Source organism: Pristis pectinata, chromosome 43 (genome assembly GCF_009764475.1).
Source record: "Pristis pectinata isolate sPriPec2 chromosome 43, sPriPec2.1.pri, whole genome shotgun sequence".
Taxonomy (NCBI): domain Eukaryota; kingdom Metazoa; phylum Chordata; class Chondrichthyes; order Rhinopristiformes; family Pristidae; genus Pristis; species Pristis pectinata.
Genome location: NC_067446.1, coordinates 2,590,293 through 2,609,131, shown reverse-complemented (window position 1 = coordinate 2,609,131; position 18,839 = coordinate 2,590,293). Strand labels below are relative to the sequence as shown.

Sequence of the window (18,839 nt, the reverse complement as noted above, 5' to 3'; positions counted from 1 at the left end):
CTGCCGCTGATGGCCGAGCTTGTCTTTGTGTGAGGGGCAAACACTCCGTACCCCAGCCTTCCTGGGCAGGCACCGACCACCATACACCGTATGAGCCATACACTCGTACAGGACCCACTGCGTCCGTGGCAACCTTTTTGCCCGCATAAGGACCGCATCCTATTTTTAAGTATCTGTCTCAATCCCTCATAAGTGTAGTGATTGTATCTGATTCCACCTCCTCTGCTGGCAGCACCTTCCAAATATCAACCCCTCTGTGTAAAAGAAAAACTTGCCCATCAGAATCCCTTTAAACCTCCTCCCTCTCACCTTAACCCTACGCCCTACTGTTGTTGATACGCCCACCATGGGGGAAAAGGTTCTCCCTATCTATGCCTCTTATAATGTAAACCTCCATCAGGTCACACCTCAGCTTCCTTTACTCCAGGGAAAACCAGCCCTAGCCTGTCCGATCCCTGAGGTCCTGGATTCCAGGCGTGCGATTAATCTTGCGCTGAGGCGGCGTGTCGTTCTTTGGAGGAAGGTAGGTTACGTAAGACGAAGACAGGCTACTGTGGGGGATCTTTCAGCGGATCAGGGTGTCCTGCAGGCTGGAACCGCCCGCTCTGTCAGGAGACTTTGCGTAGGAACTCCTAGCAGCGGTCTCGATGGATATTTGGGTCAGTCCATTGCTCCTCTGGACGGTCCTCTTCTCCTCCGAAGGTGCGGTTTGTTTGAAGTCCTGATGCAACTCCCTTGCTGCTTTCTCTACTCTGTGGCTAGTACGCGAGTCCACACTGCTTGCCTTTTGAATGGACTTTCCTCCCGGTGCGCATTGCTCGTTTGCCACCCTGATGCTTTACAACAGCCTGCTGTGGAACCGCAGTCGTCGACTCAGGTTCCAGCCAATAAAAGGACAGGTCCAACCACGTGCGCTTCGGTGTGTCAGCCACCTCTGGGGATGATGATGCAGTGTGTGGGTGTACCAGGCAGGGAGTGGGAAGGGCATCTGAGTGAGGACAAGCCCCCAGGCCCAGTTGAAATTTATCCCGGGATGGAAACGGCAGCCCAGGAACAGGCCCTTCAGCCCACGATATCTGTGCTGTACACCACACACACACTGACGGAGGTCAGGATCGAACCCAAGAAAATAGGGGCAGGAGGAGGCAACGTCCCCTCAAGCCTGCCCTGCGGTTAATATGATCAGGCTGATCTACCTCGGCCTCAACAACTCTTCTGTGGCAGTTCCCCACGGCCCTGAATCTCCAATCATTCAGAAAACCATCTAACAATCTGCTGGAGGAACTCAGCAGATTGAGCAGCATCGGTGGGGGGGGGGGGGGGGGGCGGGAAGAATTGTCGACATTTCGGATGGAAACGTAAACAGTTCCTTGCCCCTCCCCACAGATGGTGCTCAACCCACTGAGTCCTCCAGCAGATTGTCTGTTGCTCCAGATTCCAGCATGTGTCTCTCGTCTCTCCAGGAATTTATCTACCTCTGTCTTAAACACCCCTAACGATCCAGCCCCCAGGGTTAGAGAATTCCCCAGATTCACCACCCTCAGCAAGACGGATTCACTGCCTTTGCCCTGAGTATCTTGGAAGCTTTGATCTGAAATTCCAGGGAGTGCCAGACTCATTTGTGGAATCTGTCCTGGTTAGTTGAACCCTCAAGAGTCCAGGAGTTGTTCTGTTGAACCCATGCAAGATCCAGAGTCCTTCGGGAAGCTCCCACTGGATGGACTCAGGAAGGGAAGCCTTGTCCATTGTGTCTGCCTCCCTAACCTGAGTGCACCCTACTGGTTTGTCCTTTTCGATGCCGTGGCTTGGAGGATCAGACCCGTGCTCCCGGGGATTGGGCCTTGTTGGCCAAGTGGCTCTGGGACTGAGTGACGTCCACACCGTAAGTTGGTGAGCAACAACACTTTATTGGATGTTCACTGTAAACCTCGGTAAGCTCTCAAAGATAACGATCAGTCTCTTGTCTGCATGGGCAGGTCTCAGACTGGGGCCCCCGTCCTCCGCCGCTGTGTGCCGGGACCTACCAGTCACTTTGTCGGCTGCTGGGGATTATCTCCCTCCTCGCCTCTGACTGCGGTGTCCTTCCTAGCCGCGGGAATCTTCCTCCTGGGCTCCCACTCCTCCTCCTCGAGCCTGTCCAGCAGGAGAAGAGGGTGCAGTGAGAACCAACAGAGGTTTGTAAGTGAGCTGCAGCTGGGCATCCCTGCAGTGGGTAGCTTTGAACATTGCCGCGGTGTCAGTCAGATTGCATCTGTTTAAGATGCTATCGGTTTTGTAGAATGGTACGGCACAGGAACAGGTCCTTCAGCCCGAACTAGTTAACCTAATGACACCTAATCAATTCTGCCTGCCCATGGTCCATATCCCATTCTCTGCACATTCATGCTAAGAGCCTCTTAAATGCCTCTGTTGTCTCTGCCTCCACCACCACCTCTGGCAGCCCATTCCAAGCACCCACCGCTCTCTGTGTAAAACAAAAACTTGCCCTGCACATCTCCTTTGAACATCCCCCCCTCACCTTAAATGCACGCCCTCTGGTATTAGACATTTCGACAAACTCCCCCTGGGATTAGTGACCACAGTCTCCTTGGTGTTGGGATTAGTGATTCACTCCCTCCACCACCTACCCACCTATCCTCATCACCCGCCAGCTCCTCCCCCTCCTCCCACCCCTTTCATTCTGGCTTCTGCCCTGTTCCTTTCCAGTCCTGATGAAGGTTCTCCGGCTGAAACATCGACTTTCATTTCCCTCCATAGATGCTGCCTGACCCACTGAGTTCCTCCAGCATCTAGTGTGTACCTCCTTAGTTGTTCCTGACATAGGAGGCCATTCAGCCCATTGAGTCTACGCTACCACATATATCAATCCTACTGTCCCCACTTATTCCCGGCACCCACCTACACTGGGAGGAACAATTCTATGAGCCACTCACACTAGGGCCAATTAACCCTCCGAGTCCCTGGAAGCACCCAGGGGAGGAACCTACACAGGTCACAAGGAGAATGTGCAAACTACATGCAGGCACGCACACAGCGGCGGATGTGGGGATCAAACCTGGTGTCTGGAGCTGGGAGCCAGCTGCTCTGCCCGCTGCCCCGGGATGTTGTGGGAAAAGAAAAGCCCCTCTGGTTTGCTGAGGTTCTTCAAGTGTAGGTGACTCCTGACTCATTGTCATGAGGGGGGAGGGAGGTATTCAACTGTGCACCAACACAATCTGCTGGGGGAACTCAGCAGGTTGAGCAGCATCTGTGCGGGGTGGGGTGGGGTGGGGGGGGTGGGAATTGTCGACATTTCGGTCGAAACCCCACTGTAAGGAGTTTGTGCGTTCTCCCTGTGTCTGTGTGGGTTTCCTCCGGGTGCTCCGGTTTCCTCCCACATTCCAAAGACGTCCAGGTTAGGAAGTTGTGGGCGTGCTGTGTTGGCACTGGAAGCGTGGCGACACTTGCGGGCTACCCCCAGAACACTCTGCACAAAAGATGCATTTCACTGTGTGTTTAGATGTACATGTGACTAATAAAGATATCTTAAAAATCTTTTTAAAAAATCAGGGCAATTTCTGCTTGTGTCTCTGGTGGAATCTTTTCTCCACCTGCTCCTGGAGTGACGAATGATACTCTCACCCAGTATACAGTCATAGAATGTCGTACGAGACGGAAACAGGCCATTCGGCCCATCGAGTCCAGGGTGACCATCGACCACCCATTTACGTGGATCCCATTTTATTCTCCCCACATTCCCTACAACTCCCCCCTGCCCCCGGATTTTACCCCTCACCCACACACACTGGGGGCCGATTAACCCACCAACCCCACACATCGTTGGGATGTGGGAGGAAACCGAGATGAACCCATGCAGTCACAGGGAGAACGTGCAAACTCCACACACACACACACAGACGGCGCTGGAGGTCGGGATTGAACCCAGGTCTCCGGCGCTGTGAGAAAGCAGCTCTACCCGCTGAGCCAACTGTGCCGACCCAGGATCTGAGACGCGAAGGAGAAAGTAATCGGTGTGCTGGGCTGTGGGTCGGTTAAGACACAGTCGCTGTCGAGCTGGCAGACATCGTTACCCTTATCGTTAACATTCACAATCTACCTTGTTGTGACCTTGCACCTTATTGCGCTGCACTTTCTCTGTAGCTGTGACACTTTACTCTGTACTGTTATTGTTTTTACCTGTACTACGTCAATGCACTCTGTACTAACCCAATGTAACTGCACTGTGTAATGAATTGACCTGTACCATCGGTATGTAAGACATTTTTCACTGGACCTCAGTACAAGTGACAATAATAAACCAATGACCGAGGGTGTCAAAGCTCTCACCTGCCCAGCTCTGGCTCCTGTTGAAGCTTGGAGCATTGCTGTGTCATCTCTCGGAGGGCTGCCTTCGCTGCTCTGTTCTCCTCCTCAAACAACTGACTGCAACGGAAGACACTCAGTTAGATCCTGCCATGGGACAGTGGCCCAGCATCTGAGGTTCCCTAGAATCACCAGGGAGTTGGGTAGGGCGGGGGGGGGGGCGCGGAGAGAGGGTCGTGAGCTGTGGTCACTTGGTCAGGAGTTGGCAGGGAGAAGGAATCCTTTGCTCAGGGAAATCTTTGCACTGCAACTCCAGCGGTTAGCAAGGATCGCCATGCCGGTTCTGCTGCGGGGCTCCGTGAGGCTATGACTTCCTCTAGTGTGTTCAGACCCAGGTAAACTCAACACGGGTGGGGCCATAAGAGCTGTGTACGGAAACAGGCCCTCCAGCCCGTGATCTCTGCGCCGAGCACTCTGCCGATTTAAGCCGCACATCTGCTGGCACACGGTCCACATCCCTCCATCCCCTGCCCGATCTTGTGCCTGTCTAAATACCTCGTAAACAGCACTATTGTATCTGCCTCCACCACCACCCCTGGCAGCACGGTCCAGGCACCCACTGCTCTGTGTAAAAAAAACTTCTCCTTTAAACTTTCCCCCTCTCACCTTAAACCTATAGAATCATAGTCATAGAACAGTACAGCACAATACAGGCCCTTCAGCCCACAATGTTGTGCCGACCTTTAACCCTCGCCTGAGACTATCTAACCCCTTCCTCCCACATATCCCTCTATTTTAAATTCCTCCATATGCTTATCTAGCAATCTCTTGAATTTGACCAATGTACCTGCCTCCACCACCGCCCCAGGCAGCGCATTCCACGCCCCAACCACCCTCTGGGTAAAAAACTCCCTTGAACTTCCCACCCATTACTTTAAAGCCATGCCCTCTTGTATTGAGCATTGGTGCCCTGGGAAAGAAGCACTGGCTGTCTACTCTACCTTAATATTTTGTACACCTCTATCGTGTCTCCTCTCATCCTCCCTCTCTCCAAAGAGTAAAGCCCGAGCTCCCTTAGTCTCTCCTCATAATGCATACTCTCCAAACCAGGCAGCATCCTGGTAAATCTCCTCTGCACCCTTTCCAATGCTTCCACATCCTTCCTATAATGAGGTGGCCAGAACTGCACACAACACTCCAAATGTGGTCTGACCAAGGTTTTATGGAGCTTTTGTGCCGTAGGTGGTTGCAAGCATGTCTGTACATACTGGGTGAGCTTGGCCTCCTTGCTGTGCAGGAAGATCACCTCGTCACCGGCAGCTCCTTGCTGTTGGAGGGAGTTCAGCTCCTTATCCAGAGTGTTTAGTTTTTCCTTCGTCACGTGCTCTGTTACAAAGGGGAAAAATGTGGGTATCGGGAGAGAGGGCTGCTTGCTTTCCACTCACGTGGCTCCTGTGGTCGTGCTATTGACTTTTTTGTTGGCCTGGGTTCTATTGCCCTGCTTGGGAACCCCAACGGTGCAACAACAAGATTCCACAGTAGTATCAATAAATTCTGTGTCGGGCACGAGATCTATCAGTGACAGAGTCACGCGGTGAGGAAACAGCCCACTGTGTCCGTGCCGACCGTTAACACTCATCCCATTTTATTCTCCCACATTCCCATCAACTCCTCCCAGATTCCACCACTCCACACACTGGGGCCAGATAACTTACTGCCAAGTTGTTTATTGTCATGTGCACGGGTGCAATGAAAAACTTACCTGTAGCAGCATCACAGGCATTAGAGCGTCAGAGACACAAGTTATAAGGAAAACATAAATTACACAAAATAGAACAGAAAAGTCCACAATAGTGCAAAGTGGTCACAGTGTTGCTAAACTGTAGTGGTTCAGGTTGTGCAGTGGTCGAAGGGAAGTAGCTGTCCCTGAACCTGGTGGTGTGGGGACTTCAGGCTTCTGTACCTCCTGCCCGACGGGAGCTGAGAGAAGACGGCACGGCCCAGATGGTGGGGGAGCTTTGATGATAGATGTTGCCTTCTTGAGGCAGCGCCTCCTGTAGATACTCCTGATGGTGGGGAGGGATGTGCCCGTGATGTATTGGGCTGAGTCCATGACTCTCTGCAGCTTCTTACGTTCCTGCGCATTCGAATTGCCGTCCCAGACCATGATGCAACCGGTCAGGATCAGAATCAGGTTTATTATCAGTCTTATATGACGTGGAATCTGTCATTTTGCGGCAGCAGTACAGTTCAAAGACATAAAATTACTATAAATTACAGAATAAATAGTGCAAATAAAAAGGAACAATGAGGTAGTGCTCATGGGTTCTGATGATGGAGGGGAAGAAGCTGCTCAAGAAGATGTACTTCAACAGTATGTCCGTAGAAGTTTGTTAAGAGTGTTCAGTGACGTGCCTGACGCCGCCTCATGTAGCAATTCTCGATGGTGGGGAGGGATGTGCCCGTGATGTGTTGGGCTGAGTCTTTGGGGAAACCCATGGATGAAAATCCCACACGGACAACGCCGGAGGTCAGGATCGAACCTGGGTTGCTGGAGCTGTGAGGCACTGGCTCTTCTAGCTGCGCTACCGTGTGCCACTCCTGGACTATTAGAACACTGAACACTACAGCAGAGTGCAGGCCCTTCAGCCCACAATGTTGTGCCGACATTTTATCCTGCTCGAAGATCTATCTAACCCTTCCCTCCCACATAGCCCTCCATTTCTCTATCATTCATGTGTCTCTTAAATGTCCTTAATGTATCTGCCCCCACAATCTCTGCCGGCAGTGCGTTCCACACACCCACCACTCACTTACCCCTGACATCCCCCTTGTATCTTCCTCCAATCACCTGAAAATTATGTCCCCTTGTGTTAGCCATTGTCACCCTGGGAAAAAGTCTCTGACTGTCCACTCGATCTGTGCCTCTTATCATCTTGTACACCTCTATCAAGTCACCTCTCATCCTCCTTCTCTCCAAAGAGAAAAGCCCTAGCTCGTTCAACCTATCCTCATAAGACGTGCTCTCCAATCCAGGCAACATCCTGGTAAATCCCCTCTGCACCCTCTCTAAAGCTTCCACATCCTTCCTATAATAAGGTGACCAGAACTGAACACAATGCAAGTGTGGTCTGACCACAGTTCTATAGAGCTGCGACATCACCTATTGCCCAGGACATCCTGCTAGCAGCGGCAGGATAATTGTGACCCGGCTCCCTGAGCAGCGGTGCTGGGCTCTCTTCCCAAGTAGGGGATGGGCCGGAGGGTCACCCAGGTAGATGGTGGCCACTGGGCCTATGGTGTAGGAAGGGGCTAGGGGTTGTAAACTCGTCAACAAGTTCGTCAGGTTTATAGTCATGTGCACAAGGACAGTGAGGTAAGGAGGATGCTGATAATGATGATAAAGATGGCCCTGGAGCGTGGCGACTCTCTGTAAGCTGCTCTCGGCAGCTCTATTCATGACATGGATTATAACAGTTCTGCTCTTTTATATACGATCTGGGTGAAGGAGCTGATGGCACTGTGGACACGTTTGCAGACGACACAAAGCTCGATGGAGGGGCAGCTAGTGTTGTGGAGGCAGGGAGTCTGCAGGACTTGGACGGGTTGGGAGAGTGAGAAGGAAGTGACAGATGGAGTGAAGGGTGGGGTTATGCACTTGGTCAGAAGAATAAGGATATAGACTTTTTCTTTTTTTTCGCATTCACCCCTTCATCGGCGTCCTGCGACTATTTTCTAAGTGGGGAGAGAACTCAGAAATCGGAGGTGCAGAGGGACTTGGGAGTCCCAGTTCAGGATTCCCTTGTTAACTTGCAGGTTGAGTCGGTAGTAAGGAAGGCAAATGTAATGTTAGTATTTGTTTCGAGAGGACTAGAACATAAAAGCAAGGATGTACTGCTGAGGCTTTATAAGGCATTGGTCAGACCACATTTGGAATATTGTGAACAATTTTGGGCCCCGTATCTAAAGAAAGATGTGCCCTGGAGAGGGTCCAGAGGAGGTTCACAAGAATGATCCTGGCAATGAAAGGGTTAATGTATGAGGAGCGTTTGATGTCTCTGGAGCTGTACTTGATGGAGTTCAGAAGGATGAGGGGGGACCTCATTGAAACCTACTGGATACTGAAAGGCCTGGATAGAGCGGACGTGGAGAGGATGTTTCCATAAGTAGGGGAGTCTAGGACCAGAGGGCACAGCCGCAGAATAAAGGGACGTCCCTTTAGAACTGAGACGCGGAGGAGTTTCTTCAGCTAGAGGGTGGTGAATCTGTGGAATTCGTTGACACGGAGGGCTGTGGAGGCCAAGTCATTGGGTGCATTTAGAGCTGAGATTGATAGGTTCTGGATTGGTAAGGGGGGGGGGGGGGTGGGTTAAGGGTTACGGGGAGAAGGCAGGGGAATGGGGTTGAGAAAAACCCAGCAATGATTGAATGGCGGAGTGGACTCGATGGGCCGAATGGCCTAATTCTGCTCCTGTACCTTATGATCTTATTGCTTTTCCCTTTGTACTACCCGATGTACTTACGTCTGCAAAGATCTGCCTGAACGACATGTAAAACAAAGTTTTTCACTGCATCTCGGTATATGCGACAATAATAAACCAATTACGAGGTACAGGTACAATGAAAAACGTTTGCAGCAGCATCATAGGCACGCTATTATCCATCGCCAAGGACCCTCACCACCCGGGATGTGCCCTCTTCTCGTTACTACCATCGGGGAGGAGGTACAGGAGCCTGAAGACCCACACTCAACAATTCAGGAACAGCTTCTTCCCCTCCACCGTCAGATTTCTGAACGGTCCATGAACCCATGAACGTTACCTCGTTATTCCCTTTTTGCACTATTTATTTAATTTTGTAACTTAAGAGTAATTTTTATGTCTTGTACTGTACTGCTGCCGCAAAACAACAGATTTCACAACGTGTCAGTGATAACAAACCTGTAAGTACGGACAACAGAAAAAACATAAATTACACAAGGCAGTGAAGTGAGAGAGAGACAAAAAGATGGTGCAAAAACAAGATCTCGGTGCAAGGAGAAAGGCAGGCGGCAGGGGTGTGGGGATAAGTTACCTTCACTCAGGAGCTGCTGCTTGGAGTTCTCAATGTTACGCATCTCAAGTTGAAGTCTGGGTGGCGTCTGATGGGAAAGAGCAAACCAAAATTGCAGTGATTACGGGCGATAGTTGGAGCGGGAAGGAACGCTGCTGAAGAGCATATCCCAGGGATATAGTCCCTTCAACAAACAATCTGCTGGAGGAAGTCAGCAAGCAGAGCAGCATCTGATGCAGGGTTTCCACCTGAAACATCAACAGTAGTTCCTTCCCCCAACTCCCCCCCCCCCCCCACAGATGCTGCTCAGCCCGTTGAACCCCTCCAGCAGATTGTTGCTCCAGATTCCAGCATCTGCATCTCTCTATGGTCCTTGCAGTTGAGTGTTGGTGAATGTTTGGAGACCATTCCCCCACCTCAGGTGGGAAGAGGGGGCTAACGATCGGAATCTCCCGCCCCCACACCCACACCCCCCCCCCCCCTGATCCGTGAGCCAAGATGCACTGACGGAGGCACAGGAGACGGCAGATGCTGGAATCTGGAACGACGCACACAAACTGCTGGAGGAACTCAGCAGGTTCAGCAGCATCGGGGGTGGGTGGGGGAAGGAATTGTCGACATTTTGGGCCAAAACCCTGCTTCAGGACTAAACCGATGGTTGAATTCAGTTACGAATAATTTAATTGTACTGGTACAAAAACATGTGGTCTGGACAATACAGGCAACCCTTGCATTATGGAAATTCATCTTTACAGAATTCACAAATCACTATCCAAAAATTTGAGATACAGAATATGGAACATGGACTGGTACAGCACAGGAACAGGCCCTTTCGGCCCACCGTGTCTGTGCCAACCTAATTAAACTAGTAATTAAACACCTGACTATACTAGTCCCTTCGGCCTACACAAGGTCCATATCCCTCATTCCCTGCACATCCATGTGCCTGTCTGAGAGCCTCTTAAACGCCTCTGTCGTATCTGCCTCCACCCCCACCCCTGGCAGCACAATCCAGGCACCCACTGCTCTCTGTGTAAAAAAACTTGCCCCACACATCTCCTTTGAAGTTCCCCCTCTCACTTTAAATGCACACCCTCTAGTATTAGACATTTCGACCCTGGGGAGAAAGATACCGCCTGTCTACTCTATCTGTGCCTCTCGTAATCTTATAAACCTCTATCAGGTCTCCCCTCAGCCTCCGCTGCTCCAGAGAAAACAACCCAAGTTTGTCCGACCGTTCCTTATAGCTCGTGCCGTCTAATCCAGGCAGCATCCTGGTTAACCTCTCCTGCACCCTCTCCACATCCTTCCTGTAACGGGGGGGTGACCAAAGCTGCACGCAATAATCCAGACATCCAGAATAAAATTTGCTCCCACGGAATTTGTGTGAAAGATAAATCGACGCAAAATTTAGTTTCTTCCTCCCGTCCCCCTGGTAATGAGCGGATCGCCTGTATCTGCCTTTCTCCAGCTGGGCTTTATTACCACCGCAGCCGTCAAGGTAACTGCACATAGTCATACAGCATGGAAACAGACCCTTCGGCCCAACTCGTCCATGCCGACCCTGTTACCCATCTGCCCGTGTTTGGCCCATAGCCCTCTAAACCTCTCCCATCCATGGACTTATCTGCCCAGCCCAGTGCGTCACGGACACCAGCCTCCCCTCCTTGGACTCTTGTCTTTACCTCTCGCTGCCTTGGTGAAGCAGCCAGCATAATCAAAGGCCCCACCCACCCGGGACATTCTCTCCTCTCCTCTTCCATCAGGTAGTAGATACAGGAGCCTGAGGGCACGTACCACCAGGCTCAAGGGCAGCTTCTATCCCACTGTGATAAGACTATTGAACGGTTCCCTTATACAATGAGATGGACTCTGACCTCACGATCTACCTTGTTGTGGCCTTGCACCTTATTGCACTGCACTTTCTCTGTAGCTGTGACACTTTACTCTGTACTGTTATTGTTTTTACCTGTACTACATCAATGCACTCTGTACTAACTCAATGTAACTGCACTGTGTAATGAATTGACCTGTACCATCGGTTTGCAAGACAAGTTTTTCACTGTACCCGGTACAAGTGACAATAATAAACCAATACCAACACCAAATGGCTTTTAAATGTTGCTAATGTGCCCGCCTCAACCACTATTTCTGGCAACTCATTCCAAATACGCACCACCCTTTGTGTGAAGAAGCTGCCCCTGATGCTCTCTTTTAAATCTCTCACCTCTGATCTTAAACCTGTGCTCTTTTGTTTTTAGCACCCCCCCCCCCGGAAAAAAGACTGTGTGCTTTCACCCTGTCTAAGCTCCTCATGATCTTATACACCTCTATCGGGTCACCCCCTCAATCCCCTAAATTCCAGGGAATAAAGTCCCAGTCTACACAACCTCTCCTTGTAACTCAGGCCCCCGAGTCCAGGCAGTGTCCTGGGAAACGGCAGAGTTGCCTATTTGCTGGTGTTTTCTTCTCGCATCCGTTTAGCTGTAACTCTTGCGGGATTGATTAAAAAAAACTCCAGCTGCTCGAAATCTGGGAATGAAAAAAGCAGAAAACACTGGAAACACTCAGCAGGTCAGGCAGCATCTGTGGAGAGAGAGACCCGAGTCAACATTTCAATTCCAACCCCGTCAGAGGTTTCCTTGTGACGTTTGGTCCATTGTCTATGCAGGCTCAAAGAGCGATGCCTTTTCCCCAAAGTGTTTCCCATTAACTCCCCCCAGATTCTTGCAGTCATCGGTGGCAAGGTCCTAGGGAGTATTGAGGAACAGAGGGACATTGGCGTGCGAATCCAAAGATCTTCGAAGGTGGCAGCGCAGGTAGATAATGTGGTTAGGAAGGCATATGGGACACTGACATTCCGTTAATTGGGGCACTGAATACAAGAGCAGGGAGGTTATGCTCTACTTCATTAGGAGTCTGAGGAGATTTGGGACATCACCAAAGACTCTTGCAAATTTCTGCAGATGTACGGCAGAGCGCGTTCTGACTGGTTGCATCACCGCCTGGTACGGAGGCTCCAACGCGCAGGATCGCAAGAGGCTGCAGAGGGTTGTAGACTCAGCTAGCTCCATCACGGGCACAACCTTCCCCGCCATCGAGGACATCCTCAAGAGGTGGTGCCCCAAGGAGGCGGCACCCATCACTAACGACCCTCACCACCCGGGACGTGCCCTCTTCTCGTTACTACCATCGGGGAGGAGGTACAGGAGCCTGAAGACCCACACTCAACGATTCAGGAACAGCTTCTTCCCCTCTGCCATCAGATTTCTGAACGGTCCATGAACCCGTGAACACTGCCTCGTTATTCCTCTTTTATACTATTTATTTATTTTTGTAAGTTATAGTAATTTTTATGTCTTGCACTGTACTGCTGCCACAGAACAACAGATCTTGCCACATATGTCAGTGATAATAAACCTGGTTCTGATTCTGACACCTCAGCTGGAGTGCTGCGTGCAGTTCTGGTCATCACACTGTAGGATGTGATGGCGCTGGAGAGGGTGCAGAGGAGATTCACCGGATTTGCCTGGGATGGAGCTTTTCAGTTATGAGGAGAGGCTGGATCTGTTTTCCCTGGAGAGAAGGAGGTTAAGAGGTCACATGATTGAGGTATATAAAATTATCAGGGGTACAGATAGGTTAGATTGCAGGAAACGTTTCCTCTGATCAGAGGTTAATAAAACTAGAGGACACAGATATAAGGTAAGGGGTAAGAGATTTGGAGGAGAACTTCTTTCACCCAGAGAATGGTGAGTACTCGGAACGCAATGTCGGAGACAGTGGTGGAAGCAGAGCCGCTAACAGCATTTAAGAAGTGTCCAGACCGGTGCTTAAATCACCCAGGCTACAGACCAAGTGCTGGAAGATGGGTGTCCACTGGTCAGTATGAACACAGTGGGCCGAATGGCCTGTTTCCGCGCTGTATGAATCCACGACTCTTTGACCTGTGAACTGAGGGGCAACTTATAGCGGCCAACTAACCCACCGACCTGCACATCTTTGGAAAGTGGGAGAAAACCAGAGCTGCCGGGGGAGATCATGGGGAGACCCTCCACATTGCCTTGGTTGCCTGCCTCCTTCCCCTTCGCACACCAGTCTTTGAGCCAGCCATTCCACTGTCTGATCTTGTTTGCACTGTGCCAAGTTACACGGTGCAGGGCCTAACCCAGAGACTCTTCTTGATGCGGTTCTGGTTTTTTTCATTTGGAGGAGATTTGTAGAGGCGGGCAAACGGTTAAGGGGGTTTGGGACGGGTACCCGGATAGGAAAGGTTTAGAGGGATCCGGGCCAAATGCGGGCAAGTAGGACTGGCCCAGGTGGGCAACTTGGTCAGCATGGTTGAGTTGGGCTGAAGGGCCTGTGCGACTTTATAAACACACATGGTCACAGGGGAAATGTGCGAACTCCACACAGACAGCGCCAGAGGTCAGGATCGAACCTAGGTCGCTGGAGCTGTGACTCCTGCTCTGTCTGCTGTGCCACCCTATTGTCCTACCCATCCCTTCACCACCTTCTCTGTTCCTGACAGCTAACTCTTCTCTCTCTCCCGCTTCTGAGGGAGGGATGAAATGTTACCTGTTTCTCTCTCTGCAGATGCCACCTGACCTGCTGAGCGATCTTCTGCTTTTATAGCAGAAGTCCAGCATCTGCAGCTTTTCCATTAACACCAGTCGGCCCAAATGGTTATTCTCGAGTCTCTGGAGTTGAACAGGGGGCAGAGACATCCCACCACCAACACAGAGGTGACAAAAGACAGTAATGTCACACTGGCGGGATACGGCTAGATGTCTTCTCCAATTATTTTGCTTACATAGAACTCTGCTGTCCACTTGTGTTTCTTTATGAGTTCCTCAAGCTGCTGCTCAAAAGCCTTCCTGAAAAATAAAAGATTACAGAAACTGCGAAACTAAAGAGGGAACTTCTCAAAACTTTCGGAAGGTGCATGCAGAAGTTTAAAGGGAACTATGAACCATTTTGGGAAAAAACTGAACCATTGTTGAATGGAACACTCTCCGCTTGCCTGGGTGTGTGCAGTTCCAACAGGTCTCGAGAAGTTCGTCACAATCCAGGACAAAGCAGGCCGCTCGCTTGGCACCCCAGTAAACACTTGAAAACTCCCTCCTCCACTGGCACACAGTGACTGCAGTGTGTACTGTTTACAAAATGCACTGCAGTTACTTTCCCAGGCTACTCTGACAGCACCTTCTGCCAAGGTAGAAGGTTCCCCTCCACTGTACGCCATACAGACCATTGATAGGTCTAAATTCCTTCCATTCCTTCACCGTTGATAGGTCTAAATTCCAAAACTCCCCCCACCAGCAACACCGTGGGAGCACCTTCCCCACACAGACGGCAGTGGTTCATGGAGATGACCCCACCTTCTGGAGTTTTGATGGGCGATAAAAGCCAGTGACACACACATCTCGGGAATGATTGTCAGTGGCTGAGCCTTGAATTTAATGGCGGAGCATCCATCTGTTTTGCTGGGAGTTGGGGACAGTGGGAAAGCTGAAGACTGATGCCCAGCAGCATCGGGAATCTAAGCACGGAACCAGAACAAAGCACAGACGGAGAATGCCGGGATGTCCTGGGGGGCTGCAGAGGGACGGGAAGGATAAGGCCCTGGGCTCTGATAATTCTGGCCAGGAAGGAATGAGGAATCCACTCAGTAGATGTGAAACAGCTGGGGTGAGGATAAGGGCCTTATGCAGGTGGGGGAGTACAAATGTGCAAGAGGCACAGACTTCCAAGGGAACATCCGTAAAAAATGCAGAACATGGGGTCATTGAGTAACGCAGCAGGGATATAGACCCATCGGCCCATCAACCCACCCGTGCCCCTGCGCCCCCCACTGGTACTGTACCCGGTGTTATACAGCGACAGACCCGTCCCCACCGGTACTGTACCCCGGTGTTATACAGCGACAGACCCGTCCCCACCGGTACTGTACCCCGGTGTTATACAGCGATGGACCCGTCCCCACCGGTACCGTACCCCGGTGTTATACAGTGACAGACCCGTCCCCACCAGAAATGACCGCAGTGCCAATGTGACACAGGACTACACTTATCCAGCAATGCTGGCCTTTTGTTACCTTTCCTTCCTCCTTTGCAGCTTCTCGTCCTCGATCTGGGACACCAGTGCTTGTATCCTTTGCTTGCTCTCATTGCTTCCTTTCAGCTGCCTGCACAAGCCACAAAGAACAGTGTCAGAGTGCCGGGAATCAGAGGAGGGGAGAGTCGGCATTCGCTCGCGTGACGCTGGGACGAGTTGGCCAGCGGGCTTGTCATCTGTGGCTCCTCTGGCTCTCCCTTTGATTGGTTGAAAAGCGTGGGGGATTTTTTTTAGGGGAGGGGGCCGTTGGTTAGAGCAGGTGGATTCACCAACAAGGACGGGGAGTGCAAGAGCAGGGAGGTTATGTTGAACCTGTATGACACACCGGTTACGTAACAGCTGGGCCATTTCATCTGGCTTCTTGTGGACCCACCTTCGGAAGGGATTGAGTGTCCTGCAGAGGATTAACTGGAATGCTTCCAGACACGAGGGATTTTGAGTGTGGGGGAAGCTGCGGTTCGACCAGGAGAGATCTGGCACACAATCGTGAAGGGGTAGACAGGAGAAAGCTGGTGGTTCAAGGACTGAGGTGGGAATGGATTCGAAATTTTGGACTAAAGGTGATGCGAAGATTTTTTTAAAAATTGCGGTGGTGATGATCTGGAATTCAGTGCCTGTAGTGTTGGTGGGAAACGGAGTCAATGTTTGAGGGCGAATGGTTTGTAAGCAGGAGGGGAAAGAGAAGGGGCAGGATTACTCTCCCAGTGGCCGGTACAGGATTGATGGGCTGAATGGCCTTCCAGGCTGCAACAGTTCAACAAGCACAGCCTGCGCGAGGGGAGTGCCATTCCCGAACTCCTTCCAGGGTTAGCAGAGGTGCCTTCCCTTTACCCAATGACCAACCAACGAGCAAATTCGTTGCTCCAACTACCATCTGTCACCCCGGGTGCTAATGGACCCCCTGACAATCACGACACCTTGGACTAACAGTTCATCTCTCCCATTAGTCAGGACACCCTCCAGCTCCCGCACCGTACTCCCTGCCAATTGGAAACTCCCCAAACATCAGGACCCTCCCTGGAATTGGGACCCCCTACCTTCCTGCAATCAAACCATCCCAGAATACAATCCCCTCAAGCCCCAAATTGCAGCCACTTGGTTTTAAGTGTCTCAGCGTAGTGAGGTATTGTCCCTGCCTGAGGGAGCTGCAGTCTCAGCCGAGCTGCCGATGGAAATAAAATCAAATCCTGCCCGCAGTTAAGTTCTGTGGGAGATCATGCAAACTTAGGTTCTTCCAACAATTGACCAGAGGAAGGACCAGGCCAACATTTCTTGGCATGTTATAGTGTGGCAAACCTGCGGCCAAGGTGGGTACACCCCGCGGGCTGTGGTCGGGGTGCACAGAAAGTGAGTTTGAGAACCAAGATGTCACACCAACTACAATTTGCAAAGCACCTTTCACCTAGCAAGCCATGCGAAGAATATACCTCTTCAAGGTACAAAACTGAGGAGTCACGTAAGGTTTGAGGGAAGGTGATCCAAGGTTGGTCATGGAGGTGGGTTGTAGGGAGCATTTTAAGGGAGGAAAGGGGGAGAGCTTAGGGGAGGGAGACATTGCAGCCTGAGGTATCAGTGGGAATTGAAGGAACACAGAGATATCAGAGGGGAGTGGCTGCTAGAGGGGGTCACAGAGACAGGGAGTGGTGTAGGGGCTGGAGGGGGTTACGGGGAGGGGTGCAGGGATGCAGAAGGAATGAAACCATGGAATTTTGCCTCCTCTCACCTCTCAGTCTGAGCCTGGCCTTGTTCATACTGAAACTGCAGCCTCTTCAAGGTCGCTGAACATTGGAAAAGAAGTCAAATAGTCTGCATTAATTCCCTGGAGGTCCTCAGTAACCACATCCCTTCACCCCCACCGTCTCACCCAGCTTCCCCCCGAACCAGCCGTTCCGGCTGGGTACCGTTTTCCAGGGGCTGCAGGAGGGAAGTCGAGAGGAGATTCCCAGGTCTGGAGCATTTCACGGATGCTGCCTCTCCAACCCGTTGACTTTGTGTTCAAGTCATGGCAAGGCAGGGTGTCAGGCACGTCACCGAGCACTCGAACAAACTTCTACAGATGTACTATTGGAAGTGTCCTGACTGGTAGCATCACCGCCTGGGACGGCAATCTGAATGTGCAGGAATGCAAGAAGCTGCAGAGAGTAGTGGACTCAGCCCAATACATCACGGGCACATCCCTCCCCAACATCAGGAGTATCTACAGGAGGTGCTGCCTCAAGAAGGCAACGTCCATCATCAAAGATCCCCCACCATCCAGGCCGTGCCATCTTCTCGCAGCTACCGTCGGGCAGGAGGTACAGAAGCCTGAAGTCCCACACCACCAGGTTCAGGAACAGCGACTTCCCTTCACCCATTCGGTTCTTGAACCAACCGGCACAACCCTAATCACTGCCTCAGTATACAGATACCATGGCCATTTTGTACTACAGTGGACTCTGTTTTTTTGTATTCATTGTGTTCTTTCTTGTATAATTTATGTTTAATTCATACTTTTCTTGTGAACGCTGTGTATCTGATGCTCTGTGCCTGTGACGCTGCTGCAAGTAAGTTTTTCATTGCACCTGTGCAATGTTACTTGTGTATAGGACAATAAACTCCACTTTGACTGTTGACTGTAACTGAGCAAGGCTCAGCTGGAAAGAAGGACCCAGCTGACAGGCAGGATGAAGCCATTGATGCCCTCGAGGATTTATGCGTCACCCACTGCTATTGGGGAATTCACACTGGAACAAAAGGCCAGTCTCAGTAACAAAAATATCTAGATTGTGTTGAAAACCCATAATGTCCTTCAGGGATTAAAAAATCTGATTTCTTCTACACTTGACTACAGACCCAGAGCAATGTGGTTGAATTGGTTTATTATTGTCGCGATACAGTGAAAAGCTTTTGTTTTGCATGCCATCCAGGCAGATCATGCCATACATAAGTACATTGAGATAGTACAAGAGGCGAACAGAATGCAGAATATAGCGTTACAGTTACAGGGAAAGTGCAGTGCAGGCAGACAAATAAAGTGCAAGGGCCATGATGAAGTAGATTGGGAGATCAAAAGTTAGAACATAGAATAGTACAGCACAGGAACAGGCCCTTCAGCCCACCATGTTGTGCTAAACTTGTTAAACTAATGACACCTAATCCCTTCTGCCTACACAACGTCCATCTCCCTCCATTCTCTGCACATTCATGTGCCTTTCTAAGGGCCTCTTAAATGCCTCTATCATATCTTGCCTCCACCCCCACCCCTGGCAGTGCATTCCAGGCACCCACCGCTCCCTGTGTAAAAACTTGCTCCACTCATCTCCTTTGAACTTTCCCCTTCACACCTTAAATGCATGCCTTCCAGTATTAGACATTTCAACCCTGGGGAA

The 18,839-nt window shown here is 50.9% G+C and overlaps 1 protein-coding gene across 2 annotated transcripts in view; it reads right to left on the bottom strand.

The window, feature by feature from the left end:
• Positions 1 to 1,343: 1,343 nt before the first annotated feature.
• Positions 1,344 to 18,839, bottom strand: part of LOC127566622 (synaptonemal complex central element protein 1-like) — a 39,274-nt gene continuing 21,778 nt past the window's right edge. For both annotated transcript variants that reach the window (XM_052009125.1, XM_052009124.1), the window contains exons 6-12: positions 17,195 to 17,249; positions 15,452 to 15,541; positions 14,168 to 14,231; positions 9,376 to 9,442; positions 5,571 to 5,688; positions 4,327 to 4,422; positions 1,344 to 2,133 (exon numbers count right to left, since the gene is read on the bottom strand). In XM_052009125.1, coding sequence (XP_051865085.1) covers positions 2,028 to 2,133; positions 4,327 to 4,422; positions 5,571 to 5,688; positions 9,376 to 9,442; positions 14,168 to 14,231; positions 15,452 to 15,541; positions 17,195 to 17,249 — 596 coding nt within the window. In that variant the 3' untranslated portion in view covers positions 1,344 to 2,027. The remainder of the gene's footprint in view (positions 2,134 to 4,326; positions 4,423 to 5,570; positions 5,689 to 9,375; positions 9,443 to 14,167; positions 14,232 to 15,451; positions 15,542 to 17,194; positions 17,250 to 18,839) is intronic.